This window comes from Colossoma macropomum, unplaced genomic scaffold, assembly GCF_904425465.1.
Source record: "Colossoma macropomum unplaced genomic scaffold, Colossoma_macropomum, whole genome shotgun sequence".
Lineage (NCBI taxonomy): Eukaryota > Metazoa > Chordata > Actinopteri > Characiformes > Serrasalmidae > Colossoma > Colossoma macropomum.
In genome coordinates this window covers 32,127,099-32,154,852 of record NW_023494790.1, presented here as the reverse complement: position 1 = coordinate 32,154,852, position 27,754 = coordinate 32,127,099, and the positions used below count along the sequence as shown (strand labels likewise).

At 37.7% G+C, this 27,754-nt stretch overlaps 1 protein-coding gene across 1 annotated transcript; it reads right to left on the bottom strand.

The window, feature by feature from the left end:
* Positions 1–37: 37 nt before the first annotated feature.
* LOC118808969 lies at positions 38–27,754 on the bottom strand. The gene is made up of 12 exons (XM_036571847.1): positions 27,262–27,754; positions 24,804–25,148; positions 23,142–23,492; positions 18,524–18,625; positions 18,320–18,415; positions 16,162–16,254; positions 15,863–15,937; positions 14,680–14,796; positions 2,751–2,849; positions 2,327–2,380; positions 953–976; positions 38–78 (listed from the first exon to the last, which is right to left on the bottom strand). The coding sequence occupies exons 1-12, from the start codon at positions 27,311–27,313 to the stop codon at positions 38–40; spliced, it is 1,449 nt and encodes a 482-aa protein (XP_036427740.1). The 5' UTR covers positions 27,314–27,754.

Here is a 27,754-nt window from a genome sequence, read left to right as displayed (position 1 = left end):
GCTCTCTCCCCCCTCCATGCTGAAGACAGCCAGTCTTTTAAAGAGTCCATGCTCCACCTGGATTGGCCTCAGCTGTCCCTGAGCAGGGAGAGGAGCACCTTGCACATGTGTGGCCATCTCTGCCTCTCCATTGCCGTAATAATTCTATTCCACTTTTTAATTTATAAAAAATACACTTTTAAATGTACTCTCAGTAAACTTTTACTTTAATAGTTTTATACTGCAAGTATATTAGTAAATTTTCTTTAAGTGATCTTAATATAATACTTGTAGATCACTACTTGTATATTATTTTGCCATTTTACTAGGTATTAATTTATATACTTGAAAAATACCTTTAATTGTACTTTAAGTAGATTTAAAGTTAACTAACATGAACACTACAAGTGAACTACACATATAAAATCCGTTAGACAAACTCAGGATAAAAAAAAAATAAATAAAAAATTTCTTTATAAATAAAAAAAATCAAACTCAGACCTTGCAAAAATTGTCAATAAAAACAGTCAAATGTTTTGATTCTATGTGGGTTAATAACACCTAAAAGATCATGTTCAGTTCTACCCATGTACTGTTTACCCTAAGCTATCCCACCCCAGACTACAAACCAAGTATACTTAAACTATATATGCATAAGACAAAAATACTGATTTTTTTAAGTATATCTCGATCAAAAGATTAAGTTCAAGTATGCACCAAACAGACTTTTCTGTATAGTTGTCAGTATAAGTCCCTTATTTTTTAATTTAAAAGAAGTATACTAATAGCACGCTTGAATAAACATTGTTTTGTAAGGGAAAGCTTAGAACACTTCAATACTTCTTGAGTTTGCTGCTTTCTTTTGCAAATGTAAAATGGTGATATTTCATAGTTTGTATGTACTTCAAACATTCTTCAGTATAGTACAGTAACTGACTTTACAACTCTATGAACAATGTGGATTTAGACTTACCCTTCAATATTATGATGACGACACCTGTGTAAAAGAAAACAAGCAAAGGTATATGATAGTGTTTGCCATTAGTTTAGCAAACATTCCAGTTACCCCTGTGCAAACCTAAATAAAATCTCATCAACACAATGATATTACAACAGTGTAGACTGAATTTTGCATTTTACATCTAAGGAAGTGCTGCACATTTCAAAAAAAATATTTGAAACTGAACAATAATGTGAAATGTAATGTGTCTTTAAATGCTCCATAGAAAAGTAAATTAAAACAAAGACTACAAAAGTACTACAAATTGAATGTGAAATGTGAAGGATTTAGCACTTAAAATGTATCTTTTGTTTAAAATGACCAAATTAAACTTTGCGCTTTATTTCATGAAAATATCTTAAATTTACCATTTCCCCTGATCCTGTGTTAACATGAATTACTGAACATTAGGGAAGCCAGATTCAGACATATGCCTGCTACTATATGGTGCTGTATCAGGCACTACCATCATATGACTGAGTTGATTAAAATATTAATCCTCTAGTGACTAGCATTGTGCATTTCAGCTAAAACTGGAATTCGCATATTTGAGTCCATGAATGTAACTTGCTTAATAGCAGGGAAGGAAAAACAACAACGGTAAAAAAAAACAAAAGAAAAGAAAAAAAACAGACACCAGCCAAAATTAACATAGGGCTTGGCATGCCTTTTAACATGACAGCACAGGCAGAGGAATGCATTTCAAAATGTTTTATCATTCAAAATAATAGCTCAAGGAAATTGTTATGCTTTTATGGAGGCTGCCTGCCTGTCACTGACATTTATGTTTGTGAAATATTTACGTATAAAGTTTACATACACTTAAAGACATTCAAACTCAATTTTTCACAACTGCACACAATGTTGCCACACATTTGTTTCTGTGAGTCAGTCAGGGCATCTGCTTTATTTACATCAGAGGTCATTTTAAAAAACTGATTTATTTCAGCTTCCATTCACTGTATTTTATTTCCAGTGGGCCAAAAGTTCACTGTCTCTTTAACCAGTTCAGAAACTGATGTAATGACTTTTTTGTAGAAGCTTCTGATTGGCCAACTGTCATAATCAGAAGATAGTTGGTGTAAGGGCCTACATTTAGAACCTGATGCAGCCTTTTGGAGGAGTGCTTTCTGGTCAGGTGGAACTAAACTTGAACTCTTTGGTCTTAATGATCAGCTCTGTGTATGGAGGAAGAAGAATTTTTGAAGACTGCATTTTTTATGCATACTTGTTTCATTACCTTTTTAATGACAGTAAATGGTCCAAAATTTCCTCCACAAGGAAACACATATTTTCCTTTGATAATTAAATAGAATTCTACAAGGATATGTAGAGCATTGTACTTACTTAACATGATTAACAATACTTGCAGAAATTGCAGGAATGCTAACAAAACAATAGCTGAAAATGAGAGAATGACATTTATGTTAATGTGGTCTAGTACATTTGCCTTCAAAAAAGTTTTTGTGCTGATATAATTATTTCATATTGATCTTTCACATTACACACATTTTCACACACATTTTACTTACTGAGATGTGTATAAAATGAAAAACCGAAATAATACTACATAGGTTGATATGCTTCAACTTAAACACTGCTCATGGCAATCAGACAAATGATTAAGACTGAAAATCAACTGAAATTTTGAAGTCACAATTTGAAGTCACAAAAGGTGTACAATTCAGCAAGAGAAATATAGTAGACAATATGAACAAAAATCAAACAATGTGTAAGTGAACAGTGAAAAGAACAGAAAGTGTTTACTTACCTACTGTAGTGACATACACGGAAATAAACATTCGTCCAAAATTAACAGCTTCTGTTAGACAATCATTCCATAATTCTTCTTTTTTGATTTTTTTAAGTCCTTTATTCAAAAAGAAAATATCAAAAAATAATTAGTAGGATCTGTAATGACATGTCATTGGCAAAGGACAAAGCTTGACCTTGTCGAATAGTTATGATCTTGGACTCTACAAAGATGGGCTTGACTACAGCCCTTCTATAGGATCAAGTGTTTTAAAGCTGCTCAAAAAACACTCTGTACCCAAGCGTGTGCTACACTCAGCTGTATTACTCTTGATGTCCAGTGGAGTTCCATTAAGTACCTTTCTGCTGTCAGACAGACAGTTGACTCACCATGCAGTGGAAAGCATGCAATAATATTTTAATTATCAAATTTATTATATTTTATTCAATATTTGTTGCAACCCTAATTAAAACTCAACATTAATAATTAACATTAGCATTATTATGAAAAAAAGCAAGTTAAAGACTGAGCACATGGGAAGGGTTAGAACCATAATTTAAAATCCAACACTTATGTACAGCTGGCAAGCAGGTGAAGAGTGACAACAAGTGTAAACTATTTTTTGTGTCAAGATGAAAGCATTGCATTTCTAATAGGAAAAACAAACGTACATATCACACAGATTCAATAATGTAGTTAAGTCCTTCTTCAAAAACACAGGACTCTAGTTTTTACCGTTGTTTAAAAAAGATAGCATCAGACTGGGTGAACCTTTTTAAACAGTGTCTGTTTATAAGCATTAGAGTTGTCCTGGGTCTGAAGGGGTGCTGTGTAGACACGTGCGCTGTGGTCTCATAAAAGCATGCTGAATTTGATCTAACCAAAGCTGATGTCATGCTTTATGATGTATAAGCAACAAAACTATTTTTGGGAAGAGAGCCAGTCGCTGAATATTTGCTACTGTGAGAAGGCAAAAAATCCCTGTGTAGGGCCAAGCTTGTGCGTATAAAGTGAAACAGGTTAGTTTGATTACACTAAAACGTCTTCACATTTAAAGAAGTCATACAGGGAAGTGGAAGTATTTTAGAGATATGGAGGGATGGAAACATCAGTGTTTCCTCCACATGCCACTATGGAGTACTAATAGAATCGTTTGGACATGTAGCTTATGCAACATTGTCAGATTTCATGCACACAAATTCATGGACAGCAGCAATGGAGCTACACCAATTCCACACTAAGTATTTTTCAAATATTTTGTTTCTTTGAACTTAATTTTAGTCGAAGCTTACTGTTTCTCCCATAGTTTGAGCTGAGCTGATAAACCATGACTATTTTTTCCTTATGGATAGTATGTACCATGGGCACCCATAATTCTGAAAGGGACTATAGTTGTAGTTTCTTAAGGGTGCCAACTAAGCAAATTACCAGGTGATTTATTGTAAATATCAATATCTATATTAATGAAATTGCCACTACCATTTTACACTACAACATGCATCTTTATGCAAAACTACCAGGACCCAGTAGGACTCTTATGTTCTTTATTCCTGTGTTGATTAGAAACCGAAGGAATCGAGTGCATTCAGCTTTCAGCATTGGTGTCACCAAACCACTCTAGTCTTTTTCCTGTATCACGACAACTTCAGACTGCTACAGGGACTCCCTATATCTCTACAAAGCTAACTCTATTTAATATGAGATCTCTACACCACAAAACTAGATTTTCTGTTTCTCACTAAAACATGGTTAGCAGAAGACAGCAGTGCTACTATTCTCATTGAGACAGCCACTAGAAATTTTAGTTTTATGAATACGCACCAAACTGGTAAGAAAGGAGGGGGAGTGGCTGCTTTAGTTAAAGATGCAAAGAGATTGCACTTGTTAACTTTATTTCTTTTGAATACCTCTATTTCATATTGAAGGGTGCTCCCAGAATTTTATTTTTTCATCATTTACAGACCCAAAAAATAAGCTGCAACTTTTACTGATGACTGCTGAACTACTGTCAGTTATCTCCATTAATTACAACTTAATTTTATTATAACCAGTGATTTTAACATCCACATAGATCACAACATGGACAATAATGCTGAAGAACTGTTTGCCTTACTTGACACTTTTGGTCTCCCACAGCATGTGAAAGAACCGATGCACACTCAGACCACGTTCTAGATAAGGTCTCAACATTTTTGCCTTCATGATCATTTCTGAATCTTCTCTGACTTACTAATCACTCGGGATGTTCAAACAAGCTCTGATGGGATGATATAAGAACAAGGCTACATAGCCCTTTTCAACATGAATAAGAAAAAAGAGCTAAAGCGAACATAAATCTCACATACTTATAAAATATTAAACTAGTGTCTATATCATGTCTGAAACACTTATAGACGATGCTTTTGACAGGGTAAACAAACAGGATTGCACCAGATAATCTTTCACAGCAAAGCGTGAAAAGTCCATCATCTACAGAGAACTGGCGCCCCTTTAACTGCCAGTGTCAGGGCCATGCTGCTGTTCGCCTTTTCTTGCACCTCTCCTCAGGCTGTAGATCACCACTGTTGGTGAATGGCTATTCCCAAATACATGGAGCTTCATCCTAAATTCCATGATATCTTTGTTGGGGTCATTATCAGGAAACCAGAAGAAGCGCAAATAATCCCGATGGTCTTCCCGCACAATGAAACAATGAAACATCTGTTCTATGTCTGCTGTCACTGCCACATATTCCCTCCTGAAGCAGATTAGGACACCCAGGAGACTATTATTCAAGTCTGGTCCTGTAAGGAGAACATTATTCAGGGAGAAGCCATTGCACTGTGCACTAGAGTCGAATACAACTCTGATTTGATTTGGTTTTCTTGGATGATAAACAGCAAATGTCTGTAAATACCAGCATTCTTTTCCCTCTCTGAGTGGAGGTGCAGGCTCAGCGTGATCGCTGTCGAATATCTTTCCAGGGTGTGCCTTAGAGAGGAGAAGCAAGTTAAGGCTTGTTTTCTATTGTTAGGAAGGGGCAGTCTGGGGCTTCTGAAAGGAAGAGGGGCCACCCAGCTGTTTGAATTGTCTTGGTAGACGTCCTTATCCATAAGCCTTAAAAAGACTTTGTCTTCCATAGGAAGAGCGGGCCTGTCATGGTCACATGTTCTTTTGAAGACAATGAGCCCAAGTCCATCGTCTAATTTGCTTCCCCAGTGGCCTTTGGAAGCATGTAACTCAAGGCTGTGGTTGACACTTTCTCTTAAGTAGGTGTGGCTGTGGCATGGAGTGAAGAATGATGGTCTTCCATTCTCCAGCACATTTGTCTTAAAGCTGTGCACAGTGGGCTTGTGGACTTTTCCTAGGCAAAGATCACCTATGAGAACCCACCCAAGATCTAGTTTCTGAGCGAAGGCTGCATTAAGAGGTCCATTGATCTGTCGTCTCACTTTATGAACTCTGAGGATGTCTCTGCCCAAGAGGAGACTGATGTGGGCATCAGGTTCTAATGCCGGGATTTCCGTAGCAATGCGCTGAAGGTGAGGATTATTTAATATCTCATTGCACTCAATTAGCGTTGGGAGTGTTAGACTGACTCCACCATTTGCAGCTTCAATCTGATAACCGGATGCTCTCCTACCAGAAGCTTCTGTCATTCCAGCACAGGTTTTTAACGTGTAAGGAAATTCACTGCTGCAAATACCTAACAGATCAAAGAACTCTGATGTAGCCAAAGATCTACATCTTAATGGCACGTTCAGGATTCTCTTTTGGATATACTTTGACGAGACATATTTTCGAGCAGGATTTTGCTGAAAGCCCTTTGCCACAAATCTCAGTGCACAGAGAGTTTACAGCAGGTGATGATGATGCACGCACTTCTTCCTCCCCTCCATGCTCTGATGAGGGGTCTGATGCTTTCGGTGCCCATGGGGGTAGACCAGGATGGAGGGCTGTATTGTGATTCTTGCTGTCACACTCATCACAGTCGCGGGCGACGTGTGAAGCTGGCGCGCAACACTTGAAACATATTCCTTTCTCTTTTAAGTAAGCTTTTCTTTCTTCAGTAGTTTTAAGTCTAAAGCCACGGCATTTTCTCAGCAGGTGTTTGTTGTGAATAGGGCAGTGTCTGGCTGGATTGTCTTTGAAAGTGCTGCTTGTGTTTGTATCTACAGTTGGAGAGATATCAGTTTTGTGTACAGACACTGGCATTCTGTAGCTGGCATGTTTCTGTGAGGGTTTTTCACTCCGAGAGCTGTTGCTGTTTAGCAGATTGAAGCTTGGGTCGTGTCTGAATTGAGTGAAAAAAGAGAAAGGTGGATAGGAGACATTATACTCCTCCTTAAACTTTGAGCCCTGAGAAATCCATTTCTCCTGTGAACCATAGGCGACTTTCTCCACTATGGGCCCGATACCACGGGCAGTGTCCAAGTAGGCTAACCCGGGTAAACAGCCATCTTCCTTTGCAGAAAGCAATTCCATCAAGAGATCTCCAAGTTCTCTCAGCTTTAGGCTGTCTTTACTTGAAATCCTAGGGAAGCTGTCCACTTTCTTAAAGAGAGCACTTTCGATGACTTCGGGAGAACTGTAGCACTCATTTAGTCCCACACCATTTTTAAAGCTGTCTCAGGGTCGTCTACGTGAACTGCCCTAATGCGGTTCGCATAAGCAGGGGACTCCTTGCCAAACCACTTTGATAATAGATCCAGCTCCTTGCTAGCTGTAAGGCCTAAGTCTGAAACTGTATTGACAAAAGAAGCCTTCCATGCTCTTTAGTTTTCAGGATGATCATCGAAGTGAGATAAACCGGTAGTTACAAGTTCTCGTCGAGCTAAATATCTAGCTAGATCCATCATTAGAGGACTGTCTGAGGGAGCTGGTGCTGATGAAGCTATATGTTGTGAGCTGTGGGCTGGCTTAGGTTGTTTGAACCAATCACTAGGCTTTGGGTCATCTCTCTCACGTTGAGAAGGAATCTCTCTATTTTTCAGATGAAGTGGACTGGATTGGTGTCCTGGTGGGCCGCATTCTATCCGGGACGTGTCGATGACGACACGCTGGCTGGGTTCCTGCTTTACCGTAGGAAGAGGTGTTAGCTGAATGCTGTGTTCTGACTTATGTTCATGGGTTGAGCTGACAGCGGCTGAAACACTTACAGACGATGCTTTCGACAGGGTAAACAAACAGGATTGCACCAGATAATCTTTCACAGCAAAGCGTGGCAGCTGGAGTATAAGACCAAGCTATTTCCTCAGTAGAGGGTGCTGTTCAGCATGAAATACGGATAGAACAATTAGACTGACCATCAATACCACACAGTAAAATAATGAAACTATGCCGTCTCTATGACCCATCTAGAAATAACTTGATTGTTATGGCACAATTTAATACAAGTGACTAAGAAACGGTTTGGCACCTTAAATCAATGATGTTGTCTCACACTATCATGTAACTAAACCATTTTAACTCTGTAGTAACTGATTTGCAGCAAATAGTTAATGGCTCACTGCTGCCAGGCATTTTCCCAAAGTCACTACAAACAGCTGCCATTAAGCCACTCTTAAAAAGAAAACTCTGGATGCTTCTGCTTTTTAGAGCTAAGACAGTTGAAAAAGTTATTTTCAATCAACTCAGCATTTTTTTTTAAACTTAATGGTTATTCTGAAGTGTTAAATCATATATGACTGAATACTGATTCAGGTAACATATCAGCTCTGGTATTACTAGATCTTAGTGTTACACTGGACACTGTAGATCATGAAATGCTTCTAGACATGATGCACAATTGGGAAGGACTTTCTGGCACAGTCTTTAACTGGCTCAGGCCTTATTTAGAAGTTACTGGAGTTACTGTGTTACCATTTGCGGTTATGAACGTGACAGTGTGCCAGTGGCACACGGAATTCCACCGAGGATCAGTTCTTAGACCTCTTTTATTCAATCTCTATATACTCCTTTACAGCAGGGAAATCACCAAACTGTGCTGGACTCCGGCCCTCAGTTCCTCACCCCTGGTTCAGGTGCAGAATACATCTAAGATGTGTCTAAAGAATATAAAGTGAGTAGGTCTCTTAGATACATGGATACAGGATGGCTAGTAGAGCCCAGAGTCAAAACTAAACACGTTGAAACAGCATTTAGCTCTTATCTAGCATACAACTGGAACAAACTGCCAGAACATTGCAGATGTGCCCAAATGTAGTGATTTTTAATCCAAGTTGAAAGTTCCTCTTTTCTTATGTGGTTATAATTGAGCTTTAAGACTTGCACTTTATTCTTACTGCCCTTTACCTTTAATAAGCTAATTTTATTAACACTTAAGACCTTTGCTTTTTAGGTTTTTTATCTGTACTTGTACTTTGTACTTCCTTTTAATGATGTTTCATTTCTTTAAGGCACTGCACTTTGTATCTTTTTAGCACTTTAGTTTAATTTTTCTTCACTCTTTGTGTACAAAGTACTTTGTCTTTATTTTTCCTTTTGTTTTTCGCTTTACTTTTATTTATGTGAAACAAAATTTTATGTGGGAAAATTAGGACACTCTAAAGCTTGCTGTAATTTGACTATTTTAAACTTTTAATCTCTAAATCACCACTGCTCGCCCTCTAAATCTTTTAGTTTTAGGTTCTAGTAGGTGAAACTTGTTCATTTTTATTGATTATTTTATATTTTCACTATTTTTAATATTATTATTTTATATTTATATTATTCCATTTATTTATGTATGTATTTATTTATTTTAACTTCAGGTGTTCATTTGATTTTGATACTGTTAGTTGTTTTAATTGACCTTTACTTTGCAGTTCTTATTGTTATGTGTCTGGGGCCATATTACAGAAAATTCTTAAGTCTGAGATCATATCTTATCTGCTTTGTTGTCATGGCAACTTCAGTTAAGACTGAAGTTAGGACAGAAGCCATTACAGAACAACAGTTATTAAGTCTATAATCTTATCTTATTTCCAGATAAGCAAACGGTATTACAGAGACACCCTAAGTTGCCAAAATATCCTAAATATCCTTAAACTTTAAGATAAACCCCAGAGCTTAACTTCTTAACTTCTGTTTTAACTGTCTGTTTTCATTGTTTTGTGCAGTGATAGGCAGCACAGTTCACTGGAAGTAGCATAACGATGTTATTCATCTACAGCATTTTAAAAGCCCCAGACGCTGCAGACACAATCACCGCCCCTCTTATTACCTTTGTGTGTTATTGTTGATGAAAACTCGTCAGATAAAAAATTACAGTGATGGTGGTGAATAATGAGGAGACGGAGCTGAGCGTGTGTTGTTTATTAGGAGGAATAACATTAGCGCGCTCGGCTAAAGCGTTTGGGTATTGAAAGTGAAACTAGGGAGCATAAAACGCTGATAAACAGCACAAAACGCTGACATAATATTCTTACCTTTAAGTTATCGCCCTTTAGTTTTGTTTGACCTTTTTTACATCAGTAACGGTAGCTAACGTTAGCTGTCTGACTAACTAACTTGTTTACGTTTCAGCTGTGCGCATGGTCGGATGCTAGGTAGCAGACGCGACAGTTGATTGTCGACTTCAGTCGAGGAAATTGAGATTTCCTAACTTGAGATAAAAGATGCTGTAAGATAAGATTCTTAAATTAAGATAAGATTTGCTTCTGTAATACAAATTTGTGAAAAATCTTATCTTGACCTGTCAGATCTTAAGTTAACACAAAAAGATACAAACTTTCTATAATACGGCCCCTGGGCTCTGTTTTTATTTCTGTGTTACACTTTTATGATCACAGGTTTATATTTTTTTCTTTTCAGTCTCTTATTTTATAACGTTCAGGTACAGTGTAAATGAAGGTCTCCGTCAATGTACCCTGAGTTTAAATAAAGGCTGATTGATATTTGGTCTCCTATGTTTAGTACACTCCCTTCTGTTTTACTGTCCCTCACTTCACCATGGTTGTTGGAATTCCAATTTTGGAAGTGGGCGTAACATTATTGAAAGATTCTTCAAATTAAATAAGACAATTTATTTTTAGGCTGTTCTTTGGAGATGGCTGCACTTTTACGGTTACTTTATTTTAGATTACAAGCTATTTGGTATGCTTTCCAGAAGAAGCATAAAGTACTTCCTAGAGATTTTCCAGGCTGTGAAAATTACTGTGCACCAGTAAGCTGAAATTCATTACAGGGCCCTCTAAAGCTTGCCTGTGTAACTAGACTATTTTAAACTTCAAATCATAAATGTAAAGCATCTGACCCTTCAGCTTCCTAGAGTTTTTCCAGACTCCCATGTTTAGTGCGCTCCCTTTTGTTTTACTGTCCCTCAGTTCACCATGGAACTCTGATTGGAACCAAGTTACATGATTTGTTGAAACTAGAATGAAATTCTGATCACCACCACTGATTCTTCTCTGTGAAGTTTGGAAGATGTCATATTATACTCTGATTCCCTATTCCAGTCACTCAGCAATACTTTGACAGCAAATGTATATTAGGGCACTGTCATAGTACAGAGATTGAACTAGTTAAAGTTAGGAACAATCTGTACTGTCCTCCAACCAGGGGTGTTTTTCTTTCCTCATGCTATTTGATGTAAGTGAGTGTGCTTTGTTACAGCACAAGTAATATCTGCCTACGTTGTTTTAGTGAATACCTACTGCATTCAGCCCTAAGCTTTTCCACAAGTCTATGAAATATAATCAGCATTTATTTAGTAAGTGAGTATCTATTACATTTAGATTCACATTTCTTTTAACACACACTTAATGTTAATGGATGAACACAATAATGCTGGTGAGTCTTTGTCTTTTGAGCAAAGGTTTTTGAAAAATAAGAACAGGATCTTTACATTTCGGAGCTTAAAGTTACAGTTTGCTGCTGATATTGTAAATGAAACAAGGATGCTCTTACAATAGTTGTAAAGACTAAAATCTCTAAAGACTGAAGGTCAAAAGTTCCATCAATAGATACTCTGGAAAAATGATCCTTATTCAGATTCTTGCTTCACAGGTGCTTTGATGCTGCATTCAGTGTCAAAATGAATACTACTGATTGACCAAGCTACATGCCATTGGGTTTTGCAACACATGCTACAGAGGAGACAAACTGTTACGTTGCGTAATTCTTCCTCTCTTTAAAAAGAACAAGGAGATGGAGGGGAATTATAGACTCAGTATCTCAATTTTGTTCATATTGTACCAAGGTCATGGAAAATATTCTTTAAGAAAAGAGTCAAATCTTAAGTCAAAATACACTGTATGAGCTACAGAGAGTCCGCTCTAAAGAAAATTGACCTCTACTGACCTTATCAAAAAGGAGGAAAGTGTAAGTAATTTTAGTGGTATGGTCATGGCGGACCAAACATTTCTAGAAATTTGAAACACAGCAGATCATGACATTTTACAGTATAAACTAAAAGCATTTTAGTGAGATGGCCATTACATGAGTCGAATCTTATCTTGCCTTAGGTTCACAAAATATGGGAAGTTTTCAGACCTTAAGCCTGTGTGGAGTCCCTCAGGGTACACTTATAAAGTGATAAGTAATGAGATGCTACTTTTTCCAATAAGTAACTAGTAGAGTAATCCCATTACAGTTTGAGAGCAGTATTTAATAACTTGTAATGGATTTCATTTTTTGAGTTATTAGCCCAATACTGGAGCTATCTATACTAACTTTAATGCTAGCATTATGTACAGTCTGCTGAGTTTGTGCAGCACTTACTGAAAAAACAAAGGTTAGCTTTGGGAGTGCAGTGACAAACTTGGTGGCCCTTGGCTTCTGGGGCCCTAGGTAGCTGCCTACCTCTACCTAGTGCAAAGACCACCCCCTGTGCACGTTTAGAGGATAAAGATTCAAACTTGAGCAAGTAAACCTGTGTTTGTGTGTGGCACTGTGATCTTAAGCTACCTTTGGTTCACCCGTTTAGCATCAGAGGCTAACGCTATCTTAGCAAAAAGGCTAAAACAACTTCACACACTACCAGCAATTCCAGCTCAGTGAAGCTGCACTGAGGCAAGTTTGGAGGATAAAGAATAAAATCTGAGAACCTGAGTGACAGAAAAACAGGATCTTTCTGATTATTAAAGTTAGAGTGGGAACTTTGTTTCTGCCTTGACTCATAAAACAAAGAGAGAATGTGCAGGTTAGTGAGGGAAAGGGGCAGAGTTTAGAAATAGGGAGGCAAGGGGATGGTTACAATTTGCATAATCACACATATTCTGAGATCTTTACTTCTTAATGAGTGTTGAGGTTTAGGGATGCTTCTGTGTCATTTTAGTTGTTTATTGGGCACAACAATAATATATTAAAATATTGAACAATTTATTATTCAAGATAAATTTAATTTTGTGGTTGACTGTGGTAAATTATGACTAAGGGTACTTTAAACAGTAACAAGCAGAGAATAGTTTTAAAAATGTTCTAAAGAAATGGTAGCTAAAAAGGTATGATAGTGTAAAGTTGTTCTCCACCTGTCTATCTGTTTATTTATTAACTTTGGAATTAATACAATAAAGCAGTGGTCACTGTAGAACTCTTAAAAGTGGTGACATTTTTTCAAAGCAAATGGGGACAACTATGTAGTGTGGGTATGGGACTCTTCCTCCTGGCAAATCCTCTGTCTAGACCCAAACACTTCCTTCTGTATTAATCCCTCTGGCTCTTCCTGTACTCGTCACTTCGAATCTAACAGCTAACATGGTGGTTAACAAACTGGTGAGGTGAAAAAGAAATACAGAAATCAGAAAATCCACATCCAATCTGTGGTTTTAGCTGTTAGTGCTGGAGAGAGTTTCTCCTCACTGTGTTTGGCACAGTTTGGTGTGTTTTCAGCAACATAAAAATAAAGCTGAGTTATTGGGCCCACCAATAAACCCACTGAAGAAGAAGCTGGTGACGTAAAATTCTATCTTCTTGCCAAGTTTTCTTTTGTTTGTAACATACTTTGCTCTATCTACAATATTGTTCCAGATTGCACACAATGAAGTAATTTGATGAGCAAGTCTGTTATACTGCTTTGCAGGCAGTTCGTCACAGCTCTCTTTGTGCATGTACGCAAATGTAGAAAATAAGGAAAGATATCCTTTTAACAGTATAGACGCACTGAATAACCGGTTTATTTGGCTAAAGTCCAGTTGTCTTGAAATCCTTGAAATATGACAATGGCTTTAATTTGATACATGGGTGCCACCAGGGATTTTAAGTGTCATGAATAGATATCACATTGGGCACCACCACCCACCACCACAGGCCACTCCAACTCTGATATATAAATATAACACTGTGCAGACATGCATGTAGCATTCTGCATACAGTTGAATTCACTATTTAATGAAAGACTGATACTGATCTATAAGAAAGTTGCTATAGGCCACTTTTTGCCAAGTTTTAATATAATTTTAATGGTAAAACTCTTGAATGCAATATTTGAAAATGAACTGTGGAAAAATAATTACAGCTTTTGAATTCTTATCATTGAAAAGGATTTAATCATTTTCTTTTTTTCAGTAATAATAATTTCTGTTGATATGACCACTTCAATAATCTGAGAACTGCTGAAATTAGATAATGATCTTATTAGTGCGTAAGTGTACACTCCCATTGCAGTATTTGACACCAAAGGTTATACAGTTTTTGGGATCAGGGGTCAGGCAATTTTTGGGATCAGGATCAGGGGCCAGTATTTACTGAATGTTTGTACTGTTGTCACCATCCACTTGTCTGCTGCTGCTCTGTATTAAATGTAGCACTGTGTTCTGGAGGAGCTATATTTCACTCTTCTCTTAACACACAACTGTGATGAGAAGGAATGTCACATTTGACTTGAACTGTATTTTTCAATCTTACAAGCTGATACATAATTGCAATAAATCTGGAGCAGAGTATTAAGCAATGAGCATGTGGAAATACAACACAGAACTCAGCAACCTGACAGGTTACTTTAAGTGTCTGTGCTTAATGTAATGCAATAAAGGGCTTTAATTCCTACCTTGAATTAAGCTAAATATGTACAACAGAAGCAGTGGTATTAGCAGAAATCCGGAGGGAACCAGTATTCCAATATTTTGGCTTCCCTGATATAACCGCCACGAATGCAGAGCAAGACCTAGAACACGAAGAAAACAACAGATCAATGTTTCCTGCTCCTGCTGCTGAGGACCTACTGCCCTGCACTATACCCTGTCACAGTCAACCTGATCAAGCTCATGAAAGGCTTGATATTCAGCTGATAATGAGCTGGATCAGGTATGCTGAGGCAGGGAATAGTTAAAACTGTGCGGCGGAGGAGGATTAAAAACACTGAAATAAACCATGTCATTTAAATCTCATGTAAGCCTGTACCCAGCCAGAACAGCCTGTTGAGCCCAAATGAAGGAAACCAGTGTATTTTATTACTGACACTGACAATGTTTACATTTCTGAACAATATTATTGTTTCTTAAACTAGTTGCGTAGATCACCACAGTAAGTCTCTTTTACAAGAAACTAGATTTGTTCAAATCAAATTCTGAGAATATCTGTATTTAGTGCTTGAGGCCTAGTAAAGGTTATAGCTTAATGTGTAATCAAACACCAAAAACCAACTGGAACTTAGTAGACACTTCAAAAGGTAAACCTATCTAGTATCAGGTGTGCTTCCTAAAGAAGGCCTCTAGCACACAGTGTCGCATAGATACGTTAAATGCTCAGTATAGCACTGCGGTTTGGGCATATATTTCTGCAAACGCACTGAGAGACTATTGACTCCTAGTGTTCGTTAGCAATGTTAGCCTAGCAGCTCCTGTTCTAAACTAAAGAAGGAAAATTTGAGAAACAAACATGTTGTGGCTGACTGCATTTGGGCTAAGTGGAAAATCATATACATTTGATTTTTTGCCAAACTATTCCCATATGGAAATACTATACAGATTTATTCCACTATTTCTTCAAAATTGTTTATGTATAAATAGTATAGCTCAGCCAAACATTGGCTCTAAAAAAACGTGACGATTTAGTTATACATGACAGATGATGCATTAAGGACACTGAACTGCACACTTATTTTTTTAAAAGGCAGTTGTGCTGCTGACAGTGCAAGCTGCTGTTAAGTATACTTGCTTCCATAGTTTTATGATTGTGTGTATATATGAATAAACTGTAACCTGTCCATAAAATAATTTATGCATACGTACCTGAATAAGCAAAACTAGTTATCACAGCATACCCTAGTGTGATTGCTGATTGTTTAATGAATCTTCTGATGTTTCCTGTAAGACAACAAGCCCACAACTATAGTCATTATTTTCATCAGGGAAACATTATAAATATACATTCCTTGTATATATACACACACACACACACACACACACACATATATATATATTTTTTTCCCATTTGTTTTATTTTCAAGTAAATAAAACAAATATCCAGGAAATGTTAATGTTTCTTCATAGTAACTGCCCATTATTCCACATTGCTCAGTAAAACATACCTTGCCATGTTTTTAGATAAGGAGCAATCCAAAACAGGAAAAGAATTCTTAGCAGATTAAGAGCCGAGCAAGTGGCAGCCTCGGTGAAGAACCCTGGAGCAAAACAAACAGCTTTAATAAAGTGTCCTTTACATTTCAAGTCAAAACACAAGGTGTTACACCAACAAAAATACAGTAAGCTAAACAGAAAGCATTTTTGTTTCAGCCACAGTTGTGTCTCTGTACTCCAGAACTACTGAATACACTGTAAGTCAGAAGTAGAGGTGGTCAGCGGTATGTGACGGTACTAAAATCTTCACAGCTCAAATATATGGACTGCTGAGGTGAATGTTTTGAAATTTGAAGGTTTACACAATACAGCAACTCTTATTGTATCAAAAAAGCGAGGAAATTTAGGTTTTATATGGGCCTCTTTAATAACACGGGAAAACATCGTAAGGCATCTGGACCACTACTCCACAAAGAATATTAACAGATTCAGAGTCATCGGTCCTTGCTTGTACAATCTAGCCTTTAGCACACTCCACAGGCTTTTGATTGTGTTTTACTCAAGAATTCAAGAGAAAACCTAAAATGTTGCCAAAAATGCTGCAAATTAGGCTGCATCTCAATTAGCTCAATCATTTCTGTTGGAAGACCACTTCTAGGAAGGGTAAGAGTGGTGTTGAATTCCCTCCATTTGTACACTATCTGTCTGATGGTGGATTGGTAAAGTCTAAACTCTGGTGAAACTCTTTTGGAACCTCTTCCAGTCCAATGGCAAATGTTTTTCAGAGGTCCTTAGAAATAACATTTAACTGAGACATGGCATGTGCTAACAAATGTGTTTTGTTAAGGCCAGACTTTGATGGTGGTTAATGTTTGAAATAGGACAGGGTCAACTGCACTCATACCTAAATGCCACCCAATTGATTCAGGTGGTTCACATACTTTTGCCAACCAAAATATAAGGGCCACTTAGTTAAATAAATGAATGAAAAACAATATAATTGTTTGTGTAATTCGCTTCATTAGGTTATCCTTATCTATTGTTATAATTTAAATGAGGATCTAATCAAATTTTAGGTCACACTTATGTAGAAATTCACATAATGCTAAAGCGTTCGAAAACTTTCAAGCAACACTGTATTCATTACATTTTTATGTTTCTTGTCTCTTAGCTAAATGCCTTATTATCTTAAGTAACATTTAATAGTCTGTGTTCAGTACTGTTCAGTATGTTACATGTCATATATGTGTGTACTCACCAAGACAGATTACTTGGTGAAAGAAAGTGATTCTGATTCTGTTATTTTTTTTGGACTTGGACTTTTCTGGAAAGCTTCTTTGTGACAATTGTAATTGTAAAAAGGGCAAAACAAATCAATTTGAATTAAGAACTTTTTAGCAGGAGAAGAAGGGGTTGAAGGGGAGGAGGGATGGTTTCAGGCTACAGAACTGTCTGAGAGCTATGAACTTTGACCTTTTTTCTCTGCAGCAGACAGCTTTAGTGCAACAGATGTGATAAAGTAATAATAAATAATAATTAAAAAAATAAATGACGTTGAGCTTTTTCTTTCAGTTTCACATGAGTTCAGGCATTACAAACAGCTGACAGTGAATATCTCTGTCAAACTGAATAATACAAAATAATTTCAAAATAATATTTCAAAAATATTTCAAGGCCTTTCTTGCTTGCTATAAGAATTTCAGCAACAAAACCTGACCAAGAGAACAGAAAATTAATAAAAATATGTCAGCCTTATGCTAACCATATGTTTATTCATATAAACCATAGAATGAACACCTTCACATTTTTTAAATTAGAATATTTAATTATGAGCTCAGTATTGTGAATGGAATCAAATGATTTTGAGCTTAGTTTGTCAGTACACTCCTAGAAATTAACCACAAAATTATATGAGTATATGAAAACATACTGAAAAAATTAGTTCCAAACTCTTTACATCTAACTCTTAACTATTAAAATACTAAAACTAATCTGCTTTGCTAAGATAACGACATGTGGTCAACATTACTCCATTTCCCCTTGGTCAGAGACACAATAGTATCATCATAATGTTCAACCAGTGCTCGTTGGTTAAGGAGTTTTTTTGAAATAAAAGCCTTGCTGGCATAGTTATTAAGAGTTTTTAAAATAACTAATCACAATGCTTACCCTCAGTGACGCCCCAAAGGATGAAGGCAAGGCACATAGTAATGTTCGGACAACAGACAAGTGTGTACTGTACAGCTAAGGCTCTTCTGCTGTCGTCTACAGAGGAAACACAGAATTTGTGTTTGAGTGATGATAATAAGTTAACAGAAAGTTACACAAAAATATTGTTGAAGTCAAAAGCAATCAATTGAAAAAATGACTTACCATTTTTTGTTAAAGAGGTAGACGCTGGATAGCTTAGAAAAACCGGAAATACAAATGCCAGCACACAGAGAAGCAATATCCCTGTGTGCATACTGGAAAAACCTGTAGTAGAAATACAGAATGATTATGCTATGATCAGCTAAATGCTCTTTTGTGTATGCAGGCTGATGTAAACTTTTCAAATGACAATGTGTTTTTATTTGATTAAGGTAGAGCATATGACTTTATCGTAACTTGTTGTGTATGTTAAGTTTTTGAGTTTCAAATTTAACATTTTGCGGAAACAGACGTAATGAAATCTCATCGCCTTAATGTTCAGATAAAACAAGTCAGAAATCTTTTACCCTCATATCATATACTCAACAAAATTGAGATTACTTGTTTCACTACTTGTGGCTCCAAAACTAAATATGCAAACTTCAACCACCACACGTCTTTTCTAATAGATTGGTACCTACAAACCCCATTCCCGGAAAAATTGGTACGTTTTGTAAAATGCAAAAGAAACAAGAAGTTCCTGTCTTTGCAAGCACGGTGGTCATGGCTCACCATGTTGTGCCAAACTTCATGAGAGAATTGTCAAACAGTTAAAAAAAAACTCTCAGCACAAGATGGTAAAAAGATTCAGGGAATCCAGAGAAATCTCAGTCTGTGTAGGGCAAGGTTGGAAACCACCACTGAATGTGTGTGACCTTCAAGCCCTCAGTTGGCACTACAGTGTCATGCTAGTAATACATATAGTCACATGGGCTCAGGAGTACTTTGGAAAATCGTTGTCACTTAACACAGCCCGCTGCTGCATCAAGAAATGCAACTTGAAACTCCATTATGCAAGGAGAAAGCCATACATGAATTCTATGCAGAGTTCTCTGGGGCCAAGCTCATCTCAGATGGTCTGAAAGACCATGGAAATGTGTGCTATGGTCAGATGAGTATACATTTTAGCTTGTTTTTTTACCTTTCATTCTACCTATAAAAAACTTGTAATCGATGCTATGCAAATATTGGCTGTTAAATTAATGATACCTACGTGGTGGTGGTGGCTGGGGGGTTGAGTCAAATGTGTACATACAGTATGTACAAATGATTCAATACGTGCTATTTACACTAGCACATATTGAAGTATACTGTTTTGCACTTCTATCTTAATTCTGTATTGTGTTTCTGTCTTTTTAGGCCTCAGTACTGGCTTTTGTTTCTGTCAGCATCTCAGCTCAAAGGCAGTTTGTACTATTTGTACTAGGATACACCAAAACTCTTTTGAAAGGCCCTCTGGATAAGAATGTCTGCTAAATGCTGAAAATGTAAATGTCAAATAACACTTAAAGAGTAACTACACCCTAATACCTTTTTTTTTCATTAACAGCTGAAATGCACTGCTCTGTAGTAATAAAATATAGCAGCCATGCTTAAAATGTGAACACATCTTTCCAAACTGTAAAAATATAATTTTTATCTTGGTCAGTTCCGTCTCTGAAGCGCCTGTAACGAAGACCAAAGGTGATCTGGAATCGCACGAAATTGCACCCCACACCATGACACCAGGCCTTCTGGACGTGTGCCATGTGACAACAAACTGTTCATCTTGGCGCTGACCACGGTGCCTCCACACATGGATTCGTCGGTCGCCTCCACCAAGACAAAAGCAGGACTCGTCACTGAAGACGACCCGCTGCCATTCTGAGTCACTTCAGGACAGTCTGGCACGACACCATTGCAGTCTTTGGCGATGTTGACGTGGTGTTAAAGGCAGTTGTCGTAAGGTCTGTGTGCATGTAGTCCTGCGTCATGCAACCATCTGCAAATGGTGCTGTCACTAACAGGATGACTCATGGAGGGCATCACTGCTCACTGAACATCCACAATCGTGGCTGCTGGGTCACTTTGCGCATGTCAGACAATCCGTTGGTCCTCCCTCTCCGTGGTTCATGTACGTCTTCCAGATTCTTCATGTCACTGGTGCATGCTTTCCACTCCTTCCACTGCTGCCAACAACATTCTAACATCTGCATGACCAGTATTGTGTGCAATACATCAATAAGACCATCCCACTTATGTGACGTGTGGCCGAGCGTAAAACTGGAACCATTTGCATGTCTTATGATGTGAAACCTACCCACCAAGCTTCATACATATTTATATATATATATATATATATATATATATATATATGTAGTTTTCATGTTTTTGTTACATAATGGGAAACAGCAGACATGGGTACTTGAGCAGGGTACATAGTGCTGAGTTCTGATTAGTAAATGCATCTTGCTGTACTTCACTGACCGGTGGACAAAAAGCCTTTAGGTGGCTGCAGCTTTATTCTGGACAACGCTGTCATCTGATCCCAAAGACGTATGGTTGAGATCTTGGGACCTTGAAGGCCACTGAAGCAATGCAAACTCACTGTGATATTTCTGGAACCATTTGGTGATGAATCTAGATAAACTGAAGCCATGAAGGGGGAACTTGGTCACTAACGATCTTGAGACACAGTGCCATACTGGTGCTCGTTAATGAGGACCAGTGTCCATACTGTTTGTCAAAAAAAAAAACATTCCCAACATCACACAACTACTATGATGGTCACAATAAATGTGAATGATTCCATGAGTACTGGAGATCTCTGGACACACTAAGCTTTCAGTCAAATCATCAGGGGTGTGATTTCTCAACAGAGTACTGTGAAGTACTGTAAAATGATTAACATCCACTCCAAGAGTGAATGGATTCAATGTTTATACATCATAACATAGTTTAAGTAATGAGACTGATTGAATGACTTTTCACATCTACAATACAGGCTAGTTACAGTCACCACTAATGTGCTGTGTATGTATGACATACTATGTAGTCTGGAGTTTTTTTTTTATTAAAATATTTCTTTAAACCAACGCTAAATGATGTTGGGACTGTCTGAAGAATGCTACAGGACTCCTTTTGTCTACAAACATGCTGCATCTCACTGGTTTTTATTCAGTGGCACAACAGCATACTTGAATAAAACATCTAACTAATATTTCAATTTGTAGATAAATGTACGAAGAGATTCTGTAACAGAAGTCCACTGTGTCTAGACTAGGTATCACCCTGGACAGGTCGCCAGTCCATCGCAGGGCAGACAGACAGACATACACACACATTCACACACACTGCTAGGGGCAATTTAGCACGTCCAATTGGCCTGACTGCATGTTTTTGGACTGTGGGAGGAAACCGGAGTACCCGGAGGAAACCCACGTAGACACGGGGAGAACAGGCAAACTCCACACAGAAAGGACCCTAGTCGCCCGGCCGGGAATCAAACCCAGGCCCTTCTTGCTGTGAGGCGACAGCGCTACCCACTGCGTCACCGTGCCGCCCAGTCATGGACTATGTACGTTAAAATGTAATGTTTTGTAGCAAGACAATAAATAATGACATGGAGCAGTAAATAATAACCAAACGGACACTTTATTTCAGCAAGCTTAGGCAGATTAGGTCTACCAATCTAAAATCAGGTCAGGAACTGAAGGAGATGCGATGACTGGTGGTTTAATGGCGTTTTGCCATCTGCCATTTGCTGCTCTTCTGGCATAAGCCAGTTCACCTCTGCCACTAGATCACACTGCTTTATCAGTGATCAGATCTGCACTGGACTTTGTATCTGAATTTAACCTTTACATTTAAAAATAGACAGAATTTTGACAAAAAAGTGGATACCACACAAAAAACGAACAGTAGGAAACTATCAAAATACCAATCAATAGCCTGTCAATTACATCCAAATGTCATCCTAATCTTATTTTACCCAAGTACATGTACTTCAGCAAGATAATGATGGATTTGTACTCTTGTTCTACTAATTACTTTTTGTGTTTTGTACTTTAACTTATGTCTAGATTTATTTCTATTTTCTATTTTTCTGCATAGCATATTTAAGTTTATGTGCAATTATATGTCTTGCTACTGAAACACTGCAAGTTCCCTCTGGGATCAATAAAGTTCTCTCTTTCTTTCTTTCCTTCTTTCTTTGTTTCTATCTATCTATCTATCTATCTATCTATCTATTAATTTCATGATGTTTTGTCAGTAAAAACATCTTTACTGCTTTTTGTATTCATCTCATTTCTGACTTCTGACCTTTAGCTTTTTATTTTAGACCTAAGGAATCCCAAAGCCGTATGTCTTCAGTTCCTGTGCTGATAGATGTTGGAAGTTCTGACAAGTTCCACTGCAGTTCTTTAAGTTACTCAGTACTTAAGTAGGTTTTTTGACCTGATACTTTTGTACATAAAGTCAAAATGTTTTCTTTTTTTTTTTGGAAAGGTACTTTTACGTTTATTTGTTAAATTGTTTTACCCAAGTATCAATACTTGAGTAATGATTCAGGCTAGTCTACCCACCTACTTTAGTTTCTTGTTTAATGATGGGGAAGTACTGCTATGTGACTCCTTTTTCTTTTCAAGCACCTTCCCACAACACTTCTTGAATTTAAAACTTCAGAATATTAAAATTGTACACTGTTAGTTTAAAGAAAACTCAAAAGTCTTTTTATGTTAAACTTTTCAAGTCCGTTAGTGACTTATGACTGCGGTGCACCTCTATACACCTTACAAAGAGTACAAAAATGTTGACTTACCCAGCTGCTGCACTTCCACAGTTGTGTTAGCAGCAAACTCCCCAGAGAATGCTTCACATATATACAGGCCTTTGTCCTCAGTTCGGAGATCCTTCAGTCTAAATGAGAAATTTCCTTTCTGGATTTCTTCAGGGCTGAAGAACTCAACTCTGTCAGTGTATCTCTCATGGGTTGATTCAGTCTGGACCTCACCGTTTATGAAGATCAGCACTTGTATCTGCTGATCCACTTTCTTCCATGAGACCTCTTCAAGCTTTTCAGGTGGGACACTGGAGTCCACAGAACAATTCAGAGTGATGTCCTCACCCACATATGCAGACACAACATGACCTCCAGTCACAATCAAATACTCTGAAAAACAATCATTTGAAACAGTAGTGTTGAATTTAATTTTAAAGCCTCAGATCAGAATATACAAATAAAAATATGCAGTGTGTACTAGATTATTAGGTACCTTGTACCAGGTAGGAGATAGGAGCATTTTTAGATATGTTATCTGCCTTTCATTACCTCATCTATCAATGGAAGAAACCACTAACCAGAAACTATCAGTCTCAGCACAGCAGTGACACTGATGGTAGTGTACGACACTGGTACGAGCACATCAGCGTGTAGCTGGACTTTGTACACAGTCTGTAAGCTTACTGCCCTTATTATTAGAAATTTCTTATGGGTGACTTATGGGTGTTTGCTATGCATAATTTGTGTTAGCTATCCTTTATACCAGTAACACCACCGAGCCAGATACACTCATACCAGTGTTCCACACAATACCATGCCACTACCATGCCAGTTTCAATGCTGTGCTGAGAACTGCCTACAATCAAAAAATATTTGGTCAACAGCAGTCCTGTGTTCAGAAAGACCAGTAATGTATGTGATAGAGAGCTGATAAAATGCTGATAAACTGCGCAGGAAGAAATCAGCTACAATCAGTAATTGTAAACCTATATAATAGCACCTATAAGGTTTGTGTTCCTGATAAAATTGTCGATGAGTTTACATAAAAGATAAGTGTATCTTATAAACTGGCACCTCACTGTATCTCAAATTAAAATTGTTAGTAAATGGATTCAGCTAATTCATACAAAACAGGGACGCACAATCGGAAATGGTCAAGATTAGCAGTTTTTGGACCAAACACACAATAGGCATTACCACTGTGTTAATTTTGGCCAATTAATATACCAATTAATGAAATGTGTGGCAGGTATGAGTGCTGTATTTTAATGCTGCTGCTACTAAAATGTCATAGCTTACATATGCTTGACTATATTGTGTTAAATAAACAGCTGCCTCTTCAATGTGCCACTTTATTTGATTGTGTGATATGGAACTGATTTTTCATTTACTAATTTAAAGAGGCAGTTTGGTTCATTATGTTATTTATGTTGTAAAATTGGCTAACTATACTAGAATTGTGTTAATATGATCAATTTTTATATTTAACTAACAGAGGGTGAGTTTAAGGCTAATCAAATCAAGCAAAAGAAAATCTGAACATTTCTGGTAAAAAAAATCCATAAAAAGTCATGACCGGTGCATAATTTGTACTGATTGAACTTTCTCACATATTGTTCTTTATAAAATAAGACATCCTGTTCAGGATTTTACAGTCAAAATAATTTTCTATAGAACATTATTAAAATCAGTTTCACTCACCAATCTCCTTTATTTCAATTGATGTTTGACCAGTTTCCTGTTGTCTGTAAACAGAACAGTTGTAAACTCCTGCATCTTTAGTGGTCAGATTTGTGAGGAGGAGAGAGAAGTTTCCACGCTCAACCTCCTCAGTAAAGAAACTGGCTCGTCCACTGTAAGCCTGGTCCTGAGCCTCTGGTCGACTTTCTCCACCTTGAAACAAATGTACTAAGGTGTCAGAGTCTGTTCTCTTCCACTCCACTTCCAGCTCTTCCGGTGATATTGGGACTTCAACATAACAGGGCAGCATCACTGAGCCCCCCAGCTCCACAGTCAGAGGATCAGAGGGACCTAGCACATGGAGCCCTGAAAGAAGACAAAGAGTACTGTCTACATACATACATACATACATCATCTAAACCGCTTATCCTTCTGGGTGGCGGTGGGGTGCTGGAGCTTATCCCAGCTGTCATTGGGCGGAAGGCAGGATGCACCCTGGACAGGTCGCCAGTCCATCGCAGGAGCACTGTCTAGGTAAATTTTATTCTCTTAGGGTACAAACAATATAAGGTTGTTTTCACACCTTGTTAATTTGTTGAATTCCACACCAGAGTTTAGGTGTTTCATCTGGATCAGTATGTTTCACACTGCCATGGCTAAAGTTCATCTAATTACACACATGAGCGTTCTTTGATTGGGCAGAAATTCAGCAGGGATGCAAATGCTCAGTTACCTTCATATTTGCTTCCATGAGTGCAAAAAATGTATTTTATTATAACTTTCATTAGCCTATCACTCCATAAAGTCCAGATCCGCTGCTCACAGATTTTAGCCTCCTATCACAGACAGTACAGCGAACAAGAGTTCACTTGGAAATGAACCAAGACTTATTATTTTTGGCGGACCAAGGATCAGTTCTTTGGTGCTTACTCAAATATGGGTGGAGTATCCACACCTGAATACATTAAATGGGTTTGAAAGGTTCTACATTCACTCTCCAAGAGGAAAAGGTGCATATTTGAACCTTTTCAACTTTCATAACTTTTAAGCAGAAAAAAAGATAAAAAGCATGGGGTCAGGACAGGGTGGAGTCAAAGCAATTTAAAAATATTGTAGCATGTTCATAAATGTTTTACATGTTTAATTCTGGGTTAAGTGTTTTATGGCATTTATTTATTACAGTATTTATTGTAAAGGCAGGATTAGGCACTTTGTTCTGAGTTGATGCCTATAAAGCCGGAAAAACTCAGTCAGTCGGGGGCTTTGATGCGAGGAGTGCAGACATAGCCAAATGTGCTCTCCCCTGCTGGGGGGAGTGCCTTAGCCTGAGCTAATTCTTGAGCTAATTGTCAGCCTAAAGCCTGTTTGTGTGTGGCGAAGCTGTGGGCAACTACAGCTGTTAACAAAGCACAATGAATTGTGCATAAGCTGTATGTCCTTCTTTCATAGCAGTAAACGCTACAATACATAACTGCAGCGGAATATGGTATCATTGGGTTCTCTAAATGATGGGTTCCCAACCCCTGTCCTGAAGACCCCATATTCTGCACATTTATCCTACCCTACACACATGACCCAGCCCACAAGGAGCTTACAGCTCCCTTAGACTAAAACTGAGACTAAGACTGAGACATTTTTCATCTTGCACCATATATCATTTTGTTTTACACTGTATATATTATCTCATTGTGTTTATCTTTACATCTTTGGTCTTATTTATCTTTATTTTCTTTTTCTATTTATGTCCTTGCTGTCAATTCAGGAGCTGCTCAATGTTTTTTTCCTACATATTTAAACAATGACAATGCCTATCTATCTATCTATCTATCTATTTATCTAATAAGACAATGAGTTGAATTAGGAGAGAGTGTGTCCTGAAAATGCTGTTCTTTATAAGAGTGTACGTCATAATATGACACAATGTTTTGGCCTGGTATGCCTACAAGGTGTTTTATCTGCAAGGGCCAAAACACATCCTTTGAATATTTACATTAAAAAGGCATTAGCTGTTTCTCCTTCTTCATCCTGGTTTTCGTCCAAAAGACAAAAACAATTATAAAACACCTCCTTTGCCTTTAATGCAATATCTGCTTTAACCACTTTTCCTGCTTTACTTTCGTGTTCTTCAAATGGAAAAATAAAAACACTGGGATTATAACTCGTGCCCTAGTCCTCTACCCCTAATATACAGGCCTATTACTGAGTCAAGATGTGGGTCTATTGAATGTGACACATGATTGCTTGCTTTTTACTTTCAGGTTATAAATTTCGCAATTAAAACCTGTTTTCTCTTCAAATGCTCGACTCAAACACCATTTACTGTGTTACTGTGTCGCAGAAAGAGCATTTAAGATCATGTTTTATCTGGAGTGTAAGACGGAGACGCACCGTGCGCTTCCCCATTTCAGTCTGACTGAACTACATTAGACTCTCCTCACTGAAGCAGCTGTTTAAACGAAGTGTTTAAATCTCTGCTTACCGTCACAGATGAACAGAACTCCTGACAGAAAAAGACAAATTATTAAGCTCATCTTCACATCTGAAAGAAAGACGGTTCTGCACCAAACAATTTTACTTTCATTTCTCAGACTTGGGCGGGACAAAGGGGGGAGGCTGTCAATCACTTGACGACTCGAGCCAATCACAAATCAGCTACCAAACTAACGAGCCAATCACCAACAGGAATACAGCACTGAACGTCTCACTGAACTGATTCAGAATCGCAGTACCTGTGTTTTACTGATTTTACCAAATACTGCGCTGCATTCAGCAGCTCTACTGCAACACTAAAACTGCACTACTGTACAACCTGAGGGTGTATTAGCAATTTCGTTTTTTGTACTTGTTGTGGCAGATATTTTATCCTATTCGATTTAAATGGTGTTATTTCCTCAGTTCCACAAAGCCTCAGTCAGTATCTCTGTCTCTCGTCTCTCTCTCCACACTCGTTGTAACGGCGTGCTGAGCGGAGA